Source organism: Panicum virgatum, chromosome 5K (genome assembly GCF_016808335.1).
Source record: "Panicum virgatum strain AP13 chromosome 5K, P.virgatum_v5, whole genome shotgun sequence".
Lineage (NCBI taxonomy): Eukaryota > Viridiplantae > Streptophyta > Magnoliopsida > Poales > Poaceae > Panicum > Panicum virgatum.
The window spans coordinates 32,552,467-32,571,672 of NC_053140.1; the positions used below are offsets into that span (position 1 = coordinate 32,552,467).

The following is a 19,206-nucleotide window of genomic DNA, read 5'->3' on the forward strand; positions in this document are numbered from 1 at the left end:
GTCCTTGTCGCCACCGTGAGGTGGCGGGGGGGCAACGGCGGCGGCAGAGGGCCGCCGGCGGCCATGCGCGCAGCGGCGGCGCTATCCAGGGCGGCCTGGATCCGCACGGCAGCTGCATCGCGGTCCGTCGTTGCCTTGAGGAACTCATCCTCCGCAGCCTTGACGAGGGCGAGCACATCAGCACGGGCCTGCTCGGCGGCCTTGGCGGCGTCCGCCTGGGCCTTGGTGGCAGCAGCGACGTCCGCCGGATTGACGGGCTGTGCGACGTATGGAGAGGACGGTAGGGTGCCGTCCATGGCGCAGCACGAAGGGGATCTAGTGCGCGAGGGGAGGAAGGCGCAACACGGCGAGGTGCCAGCGCGCAAGCACTGCACGGCAAGGAGCCGGCGTGCTAGGACAGCGGAAGGGGGATCCGAGGAACTCGGACTCTTGATACCATGAAAGCAAATATGGCCTGGGAAATTGGTGATTGATTATTGAGGGTACAAGGGTACAATATATAGGCAAGGATCGATATCTAGGGTTTATAGAATACACCCAATCAACGGAGATCCTTGACTAATCAAGATCAATTACTATAAACCCACATGGCAGCCCTGGCCGCCTTGGCTAGACACATGGCCCAAGGGCCAGCCCACTAAGCCCACTAATAGCCTCGCTAACATATATGAACTCTACCATACCGTAAGAGAGGTTTGCCCTCCCAAGTCATGTAACCCAATATATACCGGCTTGGGCCTTAATGCAATACAATCATCCATTAAAGACCAATTCTATTATCCTACAGGTGCAGCTAGTGGCTTGCCATGGTGAGAAGGTCAGCAGACTGTACTTTGTTGGAGCTTGACGTTCACAAGGCTATTAAAAAGGATATTGTATATGTTGGCACATGTGTGCAAGTGATGTGGATCTTATTGGTGCAGCACATAAGGCTCATATAAGCGATGTAACACCTTCTAATAAGGTTTGGCTTTGATGAGTAATGGACTTTGTTGGGGACTGAGGCCCAAAGTTTATCCATACACAAGCTAGGGTCAAAAATAGAATTGCCGTAGATACCTCGGTTGCAAACCCAACTGTAAGAGAGAGCAGAAGCAAGTTACCCCCAAGGAATACATGCATAGGTCTCTTCTCTAATATAGGTCAAGGCACATCTTCCTCATAAATACAACCTATGCATACAACAACAACAACATAGCCTTTTTTCCCAAGCAAGTTGGGGTAGGCTAGAGATGAAACCCGAAAGAAATAAGTTCAAGGTTCAGGCACATTGATAGCTAGTCTCCAAGCGCTCCTATCCAAAGCTATCTCTTTAGAGATGTTCCAATCCTTAAGATCTCTCTTAACCGACTCATCCCACGTCAGTTTAGGTCTACCTCTACCCCTCTTTACATTATCGACTAGCTCAAGGATCCCATTACGCACCGGCGCCTCAGGAGGCCTTCGTTGGACATGTCCAAACCATCTCAGCCGATGCTGAGTAAGTTTCTTCTCAATTGGTGCCACCCCGACCCTATCCCGAATAACTTCGTTCCGGACTCTATCCCTCCTTGTGTGCCCGCAAAACCACCGCAACATCCGCATCTCTGCTACACTCAGTTGCTGCACATGTCGTCTTTTTGTAGGCCAACATTCAGCACCGTATAATATCGCCGGACGAATTGCTGTCCTATAGAATTTGCCTTTTAGCTTTTGTGGCACCCTCTTGTCACAAAGGATGCCAGAAGCTTGCCGCCATTTCAACCAGCCAGCTGAAATTCTATGCCTAACATCTTCATCAATGTCGCCATCCTTTTGTAACACCGATCCTAAATACCGAAACGTATCCTTCTGGACCACCACTTGCCCATCTAGACTAACGTCTCCCCCCTCATGCATAATCTCTCTTTTTTTCCCAACTATCCCGATGAACCAACGGTGATCATAAGGATTTTGAAACCCAAGCACTAACTTTGAAGTGATGTTCCTAATGCCACTAACCATTGTGCTTCATGTAGTATAGTGGGCATAAAGACATTCACTGACATCTATCATCCAAGAGTAGGTTCTTAGAAGTGACATTTTAGGGTGTTCTGTAGGGAATGATGAATAACACTCATGGTTAAAGGCTAGTTCTGATCTTCGAAGTATAGGACTCAGGTGGAAGCAAGAACCGAGGTAGTGGTTACACGGTTACCTACTAACAACACATCCACAAGCTTGAAGTGTCGATATCAGCAAGTGGATTGATGTGAGTGTTCTTTGAACAGCAGCTCGTGTTGAGAATGACTAGATGTTCAAGTCCTATGGTAATGAGTCTCACATGTTAAGAGGCATTACCACGCGACCATAGTGGACTAAGACTTGAACCCATCTCCTATGACTATGTTATTAAAACATTGACTGTAGTAGAGAAGGAATCTAACCTATGAAGTGCCATATGAAACTTCACTATTTAAAAAGGGAATATGCATAATATTTCAGAAGACAATTTATATTGGCAATGGTATTTAAAAGCAAAACCTTGTATTTCACTAATAGTCTGTATGGTCATTGTCTGAATACATAACTTCAATAATCGTGTGGGTTAAATTTACTCTAAAATTTTCAGTAAAAAAACAAAGATTCAGTTTCCAACTTACAGTGGAGCAAAGTTTGCCAAGAATGAAATAGTCGGTCCAAGTGTTAAAGCCCATTGTTGAGCATAGCTAGAGAAAAACAAAACAATTAATGATTTCTCAAAATAAAAAATCTAAAATTGAGTGCAAATATACATTACCTTTTTGCCGTAGAAGTATTATCTAACATCAGAATTTCTTTGTATCCAAGATCCTCTGGCTTGAACAGGCGTGGCACATAAACAGGAGCAGGCCTCTTGAACTGCATATATGGTGCTGGGCAAATTTCTGTTGTGTTATCTGTTATTGGCAACTGACTAGATCTTGGAATTAGCAAAAACATAATTGCAATGAACAGGTACAGCCTACAAAAGTAGCATTAAGATAAATCAGAATAAAAGTTTAGAAAACATTATATATTAGCTAGAAGAATACAAACAATGCATGAATGTCCACTTTTTGTTATTTTCCTCCTATATATAGCATGATCATAATGAATATATATAGCCTACAAATGTAGCATTAAAATAATCCATAGTTTGATAGTTTAGAAAACAAAAAGCTTACACCCACAAAATATATAAACTGCCTCCTATGTATTTGTATAGTACGTGTCTCAGTAAAGAAGAAAAGGAAAGACAAAAAGTAACAAGTGCACAAGCATTTGCTACATTTTGTTACTTTCCAACTATAGAACACCCTCAAATTACTCAGCGTGTAGTGAACCCATACCATGCAGCAGATTGAAATGAGGGAACGAGTGGTCCGCAGAGAGAACCCTGCAAGAATAGTTAAATTAAACTGTTTAGGCTTGTAAGGAAACTACAAAACTTCATTTTAAATTGAATAGTTGATCACATAGACAAATAGTCCAATCTAAGTGAACAAGCTTATTCAACAAAGTAGAACCATTATTGTTTGGGAAACAACAATGAAGCACTATATCAGAAGTAAAACTGATCACATTTTGAAGTATATTTGGCAACTCTGGATATCCAAGCCACATACTCCTATATATTCACCTCAGAGGCTCAATGCAATACATCCCACGCATTGTACACAATCTTACACATATCAATAACATCCTCAGAAATTTGCAGAAAAAGTACCATTAGTTTTAGGAGAGTTTCATTAGTTTAAAAAGAGTGTCAAATTAAACAAGATTTGCATGTTTTATAAAGAAGATCAAACTATATCCTACACAAACAAAAGCAAATTAGTAACACCAAGCATGATAAAGCAGAGCTCACTTCTGTGTTATGTGTGGCTGATCACAAAATGGCACAAAACCCATTGGAATACAAATAATCCCTTAACCCAGTGGAAAACAAAGAAACTCCTTAGGAAACTTATGATTTGTTAACAACTTTGGGAAAAAATATGTTTGATACCATGTTTGAGAAAAAAATAAATAAATGTCGAATCTTTTTAAAGTGCACAATGCAGAATGAGGAAATAATAGTACTTCAACTCAAATATCTATACTAAAACAAATTGTGATTGCAATGAATATAGAGTTTCTATTGTATTAGAGATATATTGTTGTATTTTCTTGTATTGAGTTTACTTGTACTCCAAGTCATACGACAATATATAATAGAGGTCACCCCCTCCTTAGGGTGTGTGGTGTTTTTCCAATTCTCTACATGGTATCACGAGTCCGGACCTTCTTCTTGCCCTGCCGTGCGCCTCGCTCTCCTCCGGGATTCCTCCATCGGCACCAACCCTCCCCTACACCCTAACCATAGGGCGCCTCCCCCCTTCCCTGCGCCCTACCCTAGGGTGCCACCCACACCACCGGCCACCACCTCTCGCACGCAGCCCCTCCCTTGTTGCGTGCTCCGCCCCCCTAGGGTGCCCCTCCCCTCAACAGATCAATCTGTCGATGTCTTATGTCAGCAGCGCCTCTACCAACGCCGGTGACACCATCGACGACAGCGATTCCTTCCTCAACGGCATCGCTGCCCTCTTATCCGACGACTTTGCGCCTCCGCTGACTACAATGGCCGCCTACGCCGCCGTCTCCATCCAGGCGCACGTCCCCATCAAGTTGGAACTCCGCTCCTCCAACTACACCAAGTGAAGCAACTTCTTCGAGGCCATGTGCAGCAAGTTCAGCCTCTTGCGTCACATCAACGGCACCCCTCCCCCTGATCTGTGCACTGATGCATGGATCGAGGCCAACAGCGCTGTCCGCAGCTGGCTGTATGGCTCTGTCACCGAGGACGTCCTCGACTTCACCATGGCCGGCAACCAGACGACACGGGAGCTTTGGGTCACCATCGCCAACCACTTCCAGGCGAACAAAGCCCTCGTGCCATCTACTTGAGTCATGCGTTTCCCACGCTAACTCAAGGGGACATGTCCGTCCATCATTATAGGGGTACCGAAAAACGGCCCTTGTATTCGATAAGAAACTTGTAGACACTCGACTCGATACAGGTGTTTCATAACCCAACCAAACATTATGGGGGTAGCGAAAATCGACCCTTGTATTGGAGAAAAACTTGTAGACACTTGACTCGATACAGGTGTTTCATAACCCAACCAAGCATTATGGAGGTAGCGAAAATCAGCCTTTGTATACGGTACAAGAAGCCGCCGCGAGCGCTCTGCCGTGCGCGATCTCCGTCCGCCACCGAGAGCACTCCGCCCTCGCATGAGCTCCGCCGACAACAGTGAGGCTCTACCCCCCTCCCCCCCGGAAGTGTCGTACGAAGACGACGCCGGTCACAATAGGCTGACACCCACACAAGACTGATGCCGGTCTTGCTAAAAAAGAATGGCATTCGAGGCTCCATCCACCACCACAGAGGAAAGATTGGCCCCACACCTGATCTTCAGGTTATACGGTCAGGCATGGGCCCAGGGGCTTCTGTCGGCGTATAGGGAACGGGGGTACCCTTAGCAGACGATTTTTGGAGACTCGACCAACAAGATGCACGAAGAAATAATCTACGAGATGGGCCCACCTAATCTCACGTTCTGGGGTGTGGCTCGGATGATCCCGGGGTGCTACTCCCCACCCCGGGATCAGGCCCACCTAACCCCATGTCCCGGGGTGCAGCTCGGAGGATCCCGGGGTACTGCTCACCACCCCAGGATGGCGCCGTGGAGGACCCCGGGACACAGGCGAGCTTCCTTCGGTTAGAAGGAAGGACGGCACCAGCATTAAATGGCCCAAGCTATGGCTATCCCAAGGACAGGGCAATAAATGATTGTCACTGTCTCACAGGGTTACTTGGTCATGTGATCCAGAGCTAGACCTCTGCCACACGCAAGCTCAAGTTGCAAGGAAAATGGAGCATGGCATGCATGCAACATGCATGTGCATGTACCACCCAGGAAGCAGGGAGCTCGGCCGACATACCTGACGCGGAGTACATCCCAAGGAAGGAAGAGGTGGCACTGGCGATCGAGGCTACGGATCTTCTGGTCGTCTTCTCCTTGAAGCGAAAGACCTTCTTGAAAGGGGAGTTCCGTGTCTTCTGGATACTAGCTATCTCGCTGCTTGCTCTGTTTCTTTGGTCTCCAAAGGGGTCCTTTTGAGGGTTGCGAATAGAGGTGTCCGGGTTGGGCTCCAGCTTCTTTTCCGAGTCGCATGCGGTGTTATAAGGTATTCGAACCCTTTTAGGGACTCCTTCCCTCAAGGTTTGAACTCCCTGATTCCTTTCCGAGTTGGAGTAGGAACTGGTTTTTGACCCTGTATGGAAAGGATTCGTACGGGTGGATGATCCGAGGGTGTGTCGGAGAGTCTTCATCGTGCGGGAGGGTATCTGGTGGCACCCATCCTCCTTCCACTTGAACAGAGAGATCATTCATGAAGTTGTTATACTTTCATAGATTTTCAAGTTCTCTTGGTGAGCAATTAGGACGTAGAAATGTCTCATGCTCTCCTAGGACAGGAGTGGGTGATGGGGGAATCTAAACATTGGGGGTGGGTTGGTGGATGATGTTACACCAGCGACTCATGTAGTCTTCGATCTGCACGGAGTCATCTGACTGATGCGAGCTTGCAAGGTGTCCATCCAGTCGGCTTGGCAATCTAGATTGAGATTCATCCCATAGCTTCTTAGCTTTTGATTCTCCCAAAGTTCTTCGAGTTTATCAGGATTTGACAATCCTTCCATAAAAAGATTGATATCATCCGACCACTCGACAAGCTCATCATCAGGGATTGGTCCGTCAAGCTCATCGAGGTACTCAATGAACGCTTGATCGCGATCGATCTCTGATAATTTTGGGAAGATATCTTCCCTGGGGGATTCTAATGAGTGGATCACCTTAGGTTCAAGGGAAATACGACCCGTAGGAGAACTTCGTGGGTTGTATTCCTTGGTTGCCCATGGGTTGATAAACCCGGGTTCTTCCTATTCATTAGAACTTCCTGAATTGAGTGTCTCCCCCGCAAGTTTAATGCAGTAGGCAATTTTATCATCAATGCGATCAAGTCCTGAGAAGATGTCGCCCGTGTGTTTCGGTTGGGGACTAGTTTTCTCATGTTTGATGCTTGATTTTCTTTTGCGGAGATATGACTCTACAATGTTGATCCAGTCTGTAATGCTATCAGAAACACGGTCGATGCCATCGAGTAGTTCGGAGTTGTCTACTCGCGGCCGAGGGATTGCCATTAGATCTTTCAAGTAATTCTCGATCGTAACGGGTGAAACCGTGTTGCTTGCGAGCTCTATGTGATCTTGGACAGGGTCTTGATGTAATTCATACGTGGGAGCCTCCCAGTCAACGATGGCTTCCTGTCTGGTAATTTCCAAGAGGTTGTCCAGGTCCTCTTCCAATTTGGAAAGATTTTTAGGTGTGGTTACGTCGAAATCAGGTTAATCACGGACTTCCTTGATGTGAACTAGGAGATGGATCACGTCGAGTTGGTCAACGAAGTTGTCGACTTCACGATGTCGTGTGGCTTCAGATGTTTTCGGTGCGCTGGGGTCAATCAGATGACTGTGAAAGCCACTTGAGCCATCAGCGATGAAAACACAGGAGCCGACGTAGAAGGTGGTGCCTTTGGCGGGCATCACATTGTTGTCAAGCGGTGCCATAAACTTCTTCCGATGATCGTCGGCGGAGGCCCCTACCTGGCGTGCCAACTGTCGGTGTTTAACCGCCAAACTCTTCGAGGTATACCCCGAGGAGATTGATTGTAGGCACAGACTCGCCAAGATCAGAACGCGATGGTGTAAGGAACACAAAAATTTAGACAGGTTCAGGCCGCCGGAACGTAATACCCTACGTGCCCTGTGTGGTTGTTTGTATTATCTTAGGTGTTGAGATGTTTTCATGTACATCAACTAGTCCTACTACCATACGAGTAGTTACAAGAAAGGTAAGGTACATCCATGCGCTATCCCTTACTCTAGAATATTCCACGCCTATGAACAATCCCGCTGCCCCGGGTCTGACAAGTAGTACACCATCTGTGGTGCTCATGTGTGATGAAGCACCAGAGTCCATGACTCAGGAAGCCTGGTTCTAGAGCGCCATATGATTGATGGCGGCGATGAGACCGGCCTGGTCCCACATAGGTGTCAGCGAGGACACCTGGACTAGTGCGAAGGCGTTCTGCCCCTGAGGAGCAGCGCCAAGGATGCCAGGACGCCAGGCGCCAGCTGCAGGACCCTGGGTCGGATACGGCCCCTAGGGCGCCCAAGGATTGTAACAAATCCAGGGGGCCATGGGGCGGTAGGGCTGGGGGCGCTGTAGGAGGAGGCGCCGCTGTTGCCAGGCTGCCGTGCGCAGCCGCCGCTGGCGCCACTGTCGTTGCCGCCACCATTAGCCTTCCAGCCGCCCTTCTTCATGTTGCCAGAGCCGCCACCAGGCTTGGGAGGGGCCATCTGGCCACCACCAGTGCCACTGGAGGAGGCGCCGGTGCTGCTGGAGCGGTGTGGCAGAACCGCCTAAATTATTCCGGCTCAAGTGCGCAGGCCATCACTATAAAGGCAACATTAGCTCAAACGCACTTCAAACGGAATAATTCTGGGTCTGTCGGGTAACGTCCCGATACAACCACCGGTTCTCGGATCGAACAAGCATACCCCGCACGAAGGCGAGTCCAGAGATATTACAACCACAAGTTTACAACACAGGCATAAAATGATTACAAACCAGTTCTAAAACATTATTACAAGTACAAACTTTAAAAAGCAGTTATACAAACCATAACTTTAACTTCAGAGTTTGAAAGCAGCGGAAAGAGACAACGATGGCTACAACACGTCGCAAAAGTATACCAAGCTAGCCCAAGCAAGGTATCACTCGCCATGGTCATTGCCGGCCGAAGACGAATCCCACTCTACGGACCAGCCAGGAGGCAAAGAGCAGGGATAGGTCAAACTAGCGACCTGGTCCTCAAGACTCGTACCTGAAAAAGGGTTTCAACAGCAAGGCTGAGTATTCTAATACTCAGCAAGACTTAACCGTCAACGGGTATAAGTAGCCCACTATAGCTAGACTATGCAAGGTTTGTGAGGCTCTGGTTTTCCTTTTTGCTGAAAAGCAATAAAGAGTAGATCCTTACTTTCAAGTTTTAGCTTTCAAGATTCTAGTAGATTAACCATTCTATGTAAGCAACTACTATCCAAACATGGTAGAAAACTAAGCAAACATCAAGATTAATAAATAATATTGTTGCTCTTATTACTCTGTGTGGCAAAGGGATCAAGCAGTCTCATTTCATCGTGAGAGGCGGACGATTCTGAATCGAAATTCAACCTTGCAAGGATAACCTAGCACACACGCTTGAAGCACCGTCGAGTCACTTCTAAGCAACCGTTGACCTTTCTTTCCGGCTTGTGGATAGGGTCACTCTCCCCGACTACAGGGCTCCAAGGTCCACCCGTGCCCAGTCCACCCTTGTCCCTTGAAGTCGTAGTGTTGATCAACAGTAACATTTAAAAACCTATCTCTAAAGAGAGAGTGAAAGGTATATCCACTCCCCGGTCCAATCGGCTACTAGGCTTGCCGCGTACCATATTTACGGCATGTGGCTAGTACTTTCAAAAACTTAACCACCGCTACCACACCCCGCGACCTTAGCAAGTTCATCAACACATACGGGGTCTCACATAAAGTCATGATAGCGATCACAACCCCGTCCGTCGTCCTTATATTGATAACAGAAGTAAACAAACAATTCCTATAAAGCTCGCGAGTGACAGGCAATCACTCGACTTTTACTGGTCCTATAAGCTTAGCAAGTAGTCGATCTCGAGTCTAGTGTTCAGTACATAGGTTCCTAGGATCATGCATCTAGGGTTTCAATTCAAATCCTAAGAACTGTAAATGCACAAGTAAATAATAATAGTAAATGATAATAATTTGAAATATAGGTTATGTCCGGGGCTTGCCTTCTCGGTAGTTGCTAACTATTTCAGCTCTAGGCTCTTCCGAACTTTGGTCTGGGGCTTCAGTTAGTTCAGCAGTGTTCGCTTGAGCTTCGAGATCACCTCCGACAGATTCCGGGATCAGCTCGTACGTCCCGTCCGATAAGGCAGTCGTGTCTATATGTAATGCAAGAACAACATTATAAACATACATGGGCAATCGTTTATAGAGTAGTTAAATAACAAAATTAACTACACAAGGCATCATGATCAACAGCACAAAAGAAGTTAACTAACTTCATAAAATGAGTGGTGGTGATTTCCTATACGATTAAGTCATGGTTTGTAAATAAATTAACAACTCAGAGTACAAATAGTAATAAAATCTACCAAAATTACACTAAACAGAACATGAACAAAGTAATCTACCCTGTAAAAATCATGCCAAGATATGTAACCATTTAATCACAATAAATCATTTATTCAGGCAACACCTAGTACAAGATTGAATTATACAGATCAAACTAGAGACAAACAGAAGCTCAAAATTTAACAGGAGTTCTACACAGAGATGATTTATTTACTGTGAATTTTTCATGATTTTATCTACACAGAATTAATTCTGAGAAAATAAACAAAACAAACATCAGTTTAGCGAGATTCAATTTTAGCTCCTGTTCTAGTCATGAACTAAGGCTCAAACTTCCTGGTCAAGCTAATATACTCCAGATGAACACTCAGGAATATTTTCAGGATTTAACAAGAACAGAAACTATTTACCATAATTAAAGTCTATTAAACAAGGATTAAAACAAATAAATAGCTACACAAGAGAACTGATCATGAAATTTTTATAGTAAAGCTAGTGTAACATGATTCAACTACCACAAAAATTTTAGAGCAATACAAGCTTTCAAGCATCAGATAAGAAAAAGATTAAAGAACAAGTATTTATATACCTAGTAACACAAAACAAAATCTACAGCAAAAACTTGCAACTAAAGCCTAACATATTATGGTTCTACTGCATAGAGCTCTTCAAGAGAATTCCAAAACATCAAGATTTGCCTTTTTCTGAATTTCCTAGGAATTTCTATAGAATTTCAAAGTTCTCAGCAAAAATTACAAAGGGACCCTTGCTGCTACTATTCATATGAGTCATGGGGTTTGCAGAAAGCCCCCTGGAACTTTTGTTCCTTCTAACACGGGGTCCTTAGCCGCAGAGGAGAACAGGGGAAAGGGCGCCGGCCATTACCGGCGGCTAGGCTCGCAGGCGGCGAGGGGATCGAGGTGGGAAAGCAAGAGGGGGACCAGGCGCACCTCTAGGTGGCTTCGGGAAGGCTCGGGATGGCCTATGGCGGCGGGTCCGCGGGCTCCGGCGGCCGGTGGTGGTCGGCGTCAGCGGAGACGACGCTCCGGTGAAGGATTGGAGGGGGAAAAGGGTGGGTGAGCCGCGCGGGACCAAGTAGGAGCTACTGGCGGGGTTAATTTGGGCGGAGCGGCTGTGGAGGTGTGGCTCGACGGCGGCTTGAGGCTCGTCGGCGTTCGGTAGAGCGGCGGTGGCGGTCTGTGGCGTCTGGGCAGGGAAAGAGCGAGAGAGTGAGGGGAAAAGATCAAGGAGAGCCCCCTGGTTCTGGTGCGCGCGAGAGAAAGGAGCAGCGGGCTCTGTCCTGGCCGGGCCACGGCGGCGGCGAGGTGGCAGCCGCGAGGAGCTTCTGGGTGGCGTGGCGAAGGGAGGGGAGGTCCAGCGCGAAGAAGAGGGCGTCGAGGAGCTTCTATACGACGCGTGGAAGCTAGCAGGCAGGAGGTGGCGTGGGAGGGCGGCCCAGAGCGGCGTGGCGCCGTCGGTCGGCGGCGAGAGAGAGCAGAGGAGCTGGAGGAAGGGGAAATGGACCCAAACGAAATTTCCAAAAACTCCAGGGACCAATCTGTAAACCAGCGATAACTTTTAAAATAGAGCTCAAATGAAAAAGTGCCCAACATGAAAGTTGTTCAATTTTTCAAGATCTACAACTTTGATGTTGTGCAAAAATTTATTTGATCAAAGATTCAAGAGCTAATTTTGAAAACATGGAAAGAATTTTAAATTCCAGGAACTTTGTCTTTTTCAATGTATTTTCACTTTAAACATAGACTTAAAAGCAAAATTTGCTGCCATGTAATAAATGCTCTGAATTTTTGCAAAAGCACCCTCCACAAAAGCTATAATTGCACACCCTATTCAAATTTACTATAGAAAGGACCTTGCATAAAATCATAATTACACATATAACCTTTATATTTACAAAAAGATTCTTTTTCAAGCAATTCAAGCACATGATGCATAATTTGGTTCTAATTACCCTAAATTGGTATTTAAAAACCCGGGCCGTTACAGCCTACCCCCCTTAAAAAGAATCTCGTCCCGAGATTCCGAACGAAAAACTCTCAAGGGAAGAGGAGTAGACTAACCATCAAAGCCAATAGGACAAAGTCACAATAAAGAAGGTTGATGTTGACGATATGATCTTTTGTAGATAAGGATTGAGAACTTAGAGAAAGTTCAAGAAACAAGGTATGAATTTATGAGCGAGAGGAATTACTGTACGATTGTGTGAACTAATCAATTGTTTTTTCCACACTAAAGGATCTAGGATTTCATTCTTTGCGGCAAGAGTCGGTGGATAAAATATGAGATCACAATCACCAGCAAGTTGGCTGGAAAAGACTGGTGGACTATTCTAGTACTGACATATAGTAGGATTTTTGTAAAGAAGAGAGGACCTAAGTTCTGGTAGAATCAAGGTCTCAATTTGGTGGTGAAACCAGATAGAAAAGATATCAAGGTGAGTTTTTGCTCAAGGACATTCTTTCTCAAACTGTTGATTAAATTAAACATTATGATGCGAGATGCATATGCTCGATGACCATGAGAATGATGCATCCTCAAGATGTATGATTGCAATGCTGGTTAGTGACCCAGAAGGATATACCAAAACTCACAGTTTTTGTTGGCCGAATCAAAACCCCAAGTTAACACAATATTCAGGTTGCGAAAAATGGATTGTCGGGGTATTGCTTACACGTACCAAGATACCAGCGCGCTTCTAGTGGCACAAACGTATGGCTGCAGCACACACGAGGCCCTAGGTCCCGTCGTGGCACCATTGGTCAGTGACAGACACCACGACAAGGTAAAAATATAGCAACCTAAATAATGTGCATGGCTAGAATTAAAGACGGAGGGTTAGGTGATAAACGCAAAACCCTTCCCAGATGCATATGATGTTAATTGTAATTGAACCCCATGATGCACATGTTTAATTAATGGCTATGCAACAACCATGCTAGTAAGGATCCTGCGTGTTATTCTAGTATTCTTGATTGCCACTCTTTTTAGTTTTCAAGGAGAGTTATACGAGCAAGGAGGGTAATGAGATTTCCCTTTTTAAATGCAAAGTATGGGCTAGACGGTTTGAGAATAGAGAATATACCCATCATATCCGGTGCACCTTCAAGAAGATTGGCAAGTGGGGTGCCTCCAACCCTTCCTTGTAAACTAGCCTGTCTCTTGCCCTTATTTTTGTTGTTCTGCATAGAATCTTGACCCCGTTTCGGTCGTCTAGGCTGGGAGCAGTGTCGAGCGAAGTGGTTAGGATTCCCACAATTGAAGCAACGTTTTATTTTGCCTGAACCACCACATGGGATGAAGTCCGTGCAGGTAATTTCCCATCCAGTCAAGTCTATGTCGCTTGGGTCATGCTTGAGAGTCCGATGCTTTGCTTGGCGAGCCTTAAATTCCATCGGAGGTCGCGATGGTGGCGTTAGGGAGTCTAAGTAAACATCCCTCATCTCCTTTATTCCTTCATTGAGCTCTGGATATTCCGCAACCAGAGGTTGGGGAACATTATAGCCACCCCCTAGCTAGTGTTGCTGCTGTAGGAGTTGATAAATCTCTTGCTGTCTCTGAGCAAGTTGCTGGAGTAGTTTGGTCTGAGTAGCCACGAGTTCAGCCAGGTTGGACAGTAGTGGCTGTCCGCTAACACAAGCACTTCCCAACCCTGCAGGAGCATTGTGGGTCCCTTGCACCATCTGCAATGCGTAATTCTTTCATTAACTAAGGAAAATTTAATAGCAGCTAGAGAACATGTTTCCGAACAAAACTTTCCACATGATCAACTATAGATCAAGTCACAAACTTGGCCAATTAATTTTGTTTTTTCCCAGATACAATAGAAAGGCAGATTTCTAGATAGATCTTCGGTGATTGAATAGACAGGGTTCTGGGCTACGCTGCTAATCAACCGAGATCATAGTTGTGATTGGACTAAAAATATAGTCTCATAGATTCAATAGGCTAAAATTTGATGAGCACCCATGTTACAAAATTTGCAACATTTTTAGTATTCATCAAACAGCCTAGAAATGCACAAATGAAGAGATTTGGCAAGTAGAAAGGATTATGATCTTCCAACTGGTAGTCCAAGTGGTACTGTTTCATCATTTGAGATTCTAAGGAATGAAAAGATCACTAGACATCAAGATGGGGCTTCGGATGAAGGCATGACTAAAAACCATCTTTTTCATCCAAGGAAACATAAGCATTTAACAAGTATGCTACAAAAATCAAAATTTCACTCACTCATGATTTAAGCACACTAACACTTATCTATGAGGATTCATACTAGAAATTCCTTAAAAAGCTTATGTAACAACTTCAAATACTAGGAACCAAATCAAGCATCAACCAAATATGGATGCACGTCCTGACCGTCCTCACAAGATAAACAATTGCCAACTATCGTTGGGCTTACGTAGTTAGCACGGTGGCATACATAAATACGGCTCTCCCTATATAGCTAGTCGATACATTCTAACCGTTCTTATCTTATCGAATCGTGGTTAGTGTACCTGCACAAGATTGACAGAACATATATAAATCCAATGAACCTTTCATGCCAGCACCCATGAAAGCGTTCTCATACAGTACCGCTCACTATAGAAGCGGCAGCCATACAATTTCCGCCGTATGGCCAACGTTAACATACGCTACTTAGTGGCGTATTCACGAGTCCCTTTACTCCCAATATAGTCGACCGAGATCGGTATATTGGCAGCAGCTCGAGTAGGTCACTGCTTGAGCACAGCGTTCGGTTCGCATCGCCGACGAGAAGGTCAGACTCCCTCAGCTGACTGAGCACACTTTACTTCCAATATAGTCAACTAATCGTCGATATATTGGAAGCACCTCAAGTAAGCCACTGCTTGAGGGCAGCGTTCGGCTCGCATCACCGACGGGAAGGTCAGACTCCCTCAGCTGACTGAGGATCCTTACCATCTTACCTCACGTAGGTGCGTCGTTACAAAAATTAAGAGTTGCTTGTGAGTATGGTTTGACAAAATGTAAAGTGCTGGAAGTCAGATAACATAAACCATACATAACTAACCACCTAGTAATTCCCGTAAATTCCCTAGGACTTTACGTTCTATGTACAATCCTTAACGATTCCAACGTAGTTCTCCGAAATACTTTGTTCTTCCAATTTTATAAGAAAACCAATTTTTAAGGTTCCAACATCTCCGGTGTATGCTTGCAGCTCTGATACCAGCTGTGGCAGAACCGCCTAAATTATTCCGGCTCAAGTGCGCAGGCCATCACTATAAAGGCAACATTAGCTCAAACGCACTTCAAACGGAATAATTCTGGGTCTGTCGGGTAACGTCCCGATACAACCACCGGTTCTCGGATCGAACAAGCATACCCCGCACGAAGGCGAGTCCAGAGATATTACAACCACAAGTTTACAACACAGGCATAAAATGATTACAAACCAGTTCTAAAACATTATTACAAGTACAAACTTTAAAAAGCAGTTATACAAACCATAACTTTAACTTCAGAGTTTGAAAGCAGCGGAAAGAGACAACGATGGCTACAACACGTCGCAAAAGTATACCAAGCTAGCCCAAGCAAGGTATCACTCGCCATGGTCATTGCCGGCCGAAGACGAATCCCACTCTACGGACCAGCCAGGAGGCAAAGAGCAGGGATAGGTCAAACTAGCGACCTGGTCCTCAAGACTCGTACCTGAAAAAGGGTTTCAACAGCAAGGCTGAGTATTCTAATACTCAGCAAGACTTAACCGTCAACGGGTATAAGTAGCCCACTATAGCTAGACTATGCAAGGTTTGTGAGGCTCTGGTTTTCCTTTTTGCTGAAAAGCAATAAAGAGTAGATCCTTACTTTCAAGTTTTAGCTTTCAAGATTCTAGTAGATTAATCATTCTATGTAAGCAACTACTATCCAAACATGGTAGAAAACTAAGCAAACATCAAGATTAATAAATAATATTGTTGCTCTTATTACTCTGTGTGGCAAAGGGATCAAGCAGTATCATTTCATCGTGAGAGGCGGACGATTCTGAATCGAAATTCAACCTTGCAAGGATAACCTAGCACACACGCTTGAAGCACCGTCGAGTCACTTCTAAGCAACCGTTGACCTTTCTTTCCGGCTTGTGGATAGGGTCACTCTCCCCGACTACAGGGCTCCAAGGTCCACCCGTGCCCGGTCCACCCTTGTCCCTTGAAGTCGTAGTGTTGATCAACAGTAACATTTAAAAACCTATCTCTAAAGAGAGAGTGAAAGGTATATCCACTCCCCGGTCCAATCGGCTACTAGACTTGCCGCGTACCATATTTACGGCATGTGGCTAGTACTTTCAAAAACTTAACCACCGCTACCACACCCCGCGACCTTAGCAAGTTCATCAACACATACGGGGTCTCACATAAAGTCATGATAGCGATCACAACCCCGTCCGTCGTCCTTATATTGATAACAGAAGTAAACAAACAATTCCTATAAAGCTCGCGAGTGACAGGCAATCACTCGACTTTTACCGGTCCTATAAGCTTAGCAAGTAGTCGATCTCGAGTCTAGTGTTCAGTACATAGGTTCCTAGGATCATGCATCTAGGGTTTCAATTCAAATCCTAAGAACTGTAAATGCACAAGTAAATAATAATAGTAAATGATAATAATTTGAAATATAGGTTATGTCCGGGGCTTGCCTTCTCGGTAGTTGCTAACTATTTCAGCTCTAGGCTCTTCCGAACTTTGGTCTGGGGCTTCAGTTAGTTCAGCAGTGTTCGCTTGAGCTTCGAGATCACCTCCGACAGATTCCGGGATCAGCTCGTACGTCCCGTCCGATAAGGCAGTCGTGTCTATATGTAATGCAAGAACAACATTATAAACATACATGGGCAATCGTTTATAGAGTAGTTAAATAACAAAATTAACTACACAAGGCATCATGATCAACAGCACAAAAGAAGTTAACTAACTTCATAAAATGAGTGGTGGTGATTTCCTATACGATTAAGTCATGGTTTGTAAATAAATTAACAACTCAGAGTACAAATAGTAATAAAATCTACCAAAATTACACTAAACAGAACATGAACAAAGTAATCTACCCTGTAAAAATCATGCCAAGATATGTAACCATTTAATCACAATAAATCATTTATGCAGGCAACACCTAGTACAAGATTGAATTATACAGATCAAACTAGAGACAAACAGAAGCTCAAAATTTAACAGGAGTTCTACACAGAGATGATTTATTTACTGTGAATTTTTCATGATTTTATCTACACAGAATTAATTCTGAGAAAATAAACAAAACAAACATCAGTTTAGCGAGATTCAATTTTAGCTCCTGTTCTAGTCATGAACTAAGGCTCAAACTTCCTGGTCAAGCTAATATACTCCAGATGAACACTCAGGAATATTTTCAGGATTTAACAAGAACAGAAACTATTTACCATAATTAAAGTCTATTAAACAAGGATTAAAACAAATAAATAGCTACACAAGAGAACTGATCATGAAATTTTTATAGTAAAGCTAGTGTAACATGATTCAACTACCACAAAAATTTCAGAGCAATACAAGCTTTCAAGCATCAGATAAGAAAAAGATTAAAGAACAAGTATTTATATACCTAGTAACACAAAACAAAATCTACAGCAAAAACTTGCAACTAAAGCCTAACATATTATGGTTCTACTGCATAGAGCTCTTCAAGAGAATTCCAAAACATCAAGATTTGCCTTTTTCTGAATTTCCTAGGAATTTCTATAGAATTTCAAAGTTCTCAGCAAAAATTACAAAGGGACCCTTGCTGCTACTATTCATATGAGTCATGGGGTTTGCAGAAAGCCCCCTGGAACTTTTGTTCCTTCTAACACGGGGTCCTTAGCCGCAGAGGAGAACAGGGGAAAGGGCGCCGGCCATTACCGGCGGCTAGGCTCGCCGGCGGCGAGGGGATCGAGGTGGGAAAGCAAGAGGGGGACCAGGCGCACCTCTAGGTGGCTTCGGGAAGGCTCGGGATGGCCTATGGCGGCGGGTCCGCGGGCTCCGGCGGCCGGTGGTGGTCGGCGTCAGCGGAGACGACGCTCCGGTGAAGGATTGGAGGGGGGAAAAGGGTGGGTGAGCCGCGCGGGACCAAGTAGGAGCTACTGGCGGGGTTAATTTGGGCGGAGCGGCTGTGGAGGTGTGGCTCGACGGCGGCTTGAGGCTCGCCGGCGTTCGGTAGAGCGGCGGTGGCGGTCTGTGGCGTCTGGGCAGGGAAAGAGCGAGAGAGTGAGGGGAAAAGATCAAGGAGAGCCCCCTGGTTCTGGTGTGCGCGAGAGAAAGGAGCAGCGGGCTCTGTCCTGGCCGGGCCACGGCGGCGGCGAGGTGGCAGCCGCGAGGAGCTTCTGGGTGGCGTGGCGAAGGGAGGGGAGGTCCAGCGCGAAGAAGAGGGCGTCGAGGAGCTTCTATACGACGCGTGGAAGCTAGCAGGCAGGAGGTGGCGCGGGAGGGCGGCCTAGAGCGGCGTGACGCCGTCGGTCGGCGGCGAGAGAGAGCAGAGGAGCTGGAGGAAGGGGAAATGGACCCAAACGAAATTTCCAAAAACTCCAGGGACCAATCTGTAAACCAGCGATAACTTTTAAAATAGAGCTCAAATGAAAAAGTGCCCAACATGAAAGTTGTTCAATTTTTCAAGATCTACAACTTTGATGTTGTGCAAAAATTTATTTGATCAAAGATTCAAGAGCTAATTTTGAAAACATGGAAAGAATTTTAAATTCCAGGAACTTTGTCTTTTTCAATGTATTTTCACTTTAAACATAGACTTAAAAGCAAAATTTGCTGCCATGTAATAAATGCTCTGAATTTTTGCAAAAGCACCCTCCACAAAAGCTATAATTGCACACCCTATTCAAATTAACTATAGAAAGGAC

The 19,206-nt window shown here is 45.2% G+C and overlaps 1 protein-coding gene across 6 annotated transcripts in view; it reads right to left on the reverse strand.

Moving 5' to 3' along the window:
- The window catches only part of LOC120707122, a 40,796-nt gene that overhangs the window by 5,671 nt on the left and 15,919 nt on the right, over positions 1–19,206 (reverse strand). For all 6 annotated transcript variants that reach the window (XM_039991916.1, XM_039991915.1, XM_039991914.1 and 3 more), the window contains exons 11-13: positions 3,330–3,376; positions 2,759–2,962; positions 2,622–2,687 (exon numbers count right to left, since the gene is read on the reverse strand). In XM_039991916.1, the coding sequence (XP_039847850.1) occupies positions 2,622–2,687; positions 2,759–2,962; positions 3,330–3,376 (317 nt within the window). The remainder of the gene's footprint in view (positions 1–2,621; positions 2,688–2,758; positions 2,963–3,329; positions 3,377–19,206) is intronic.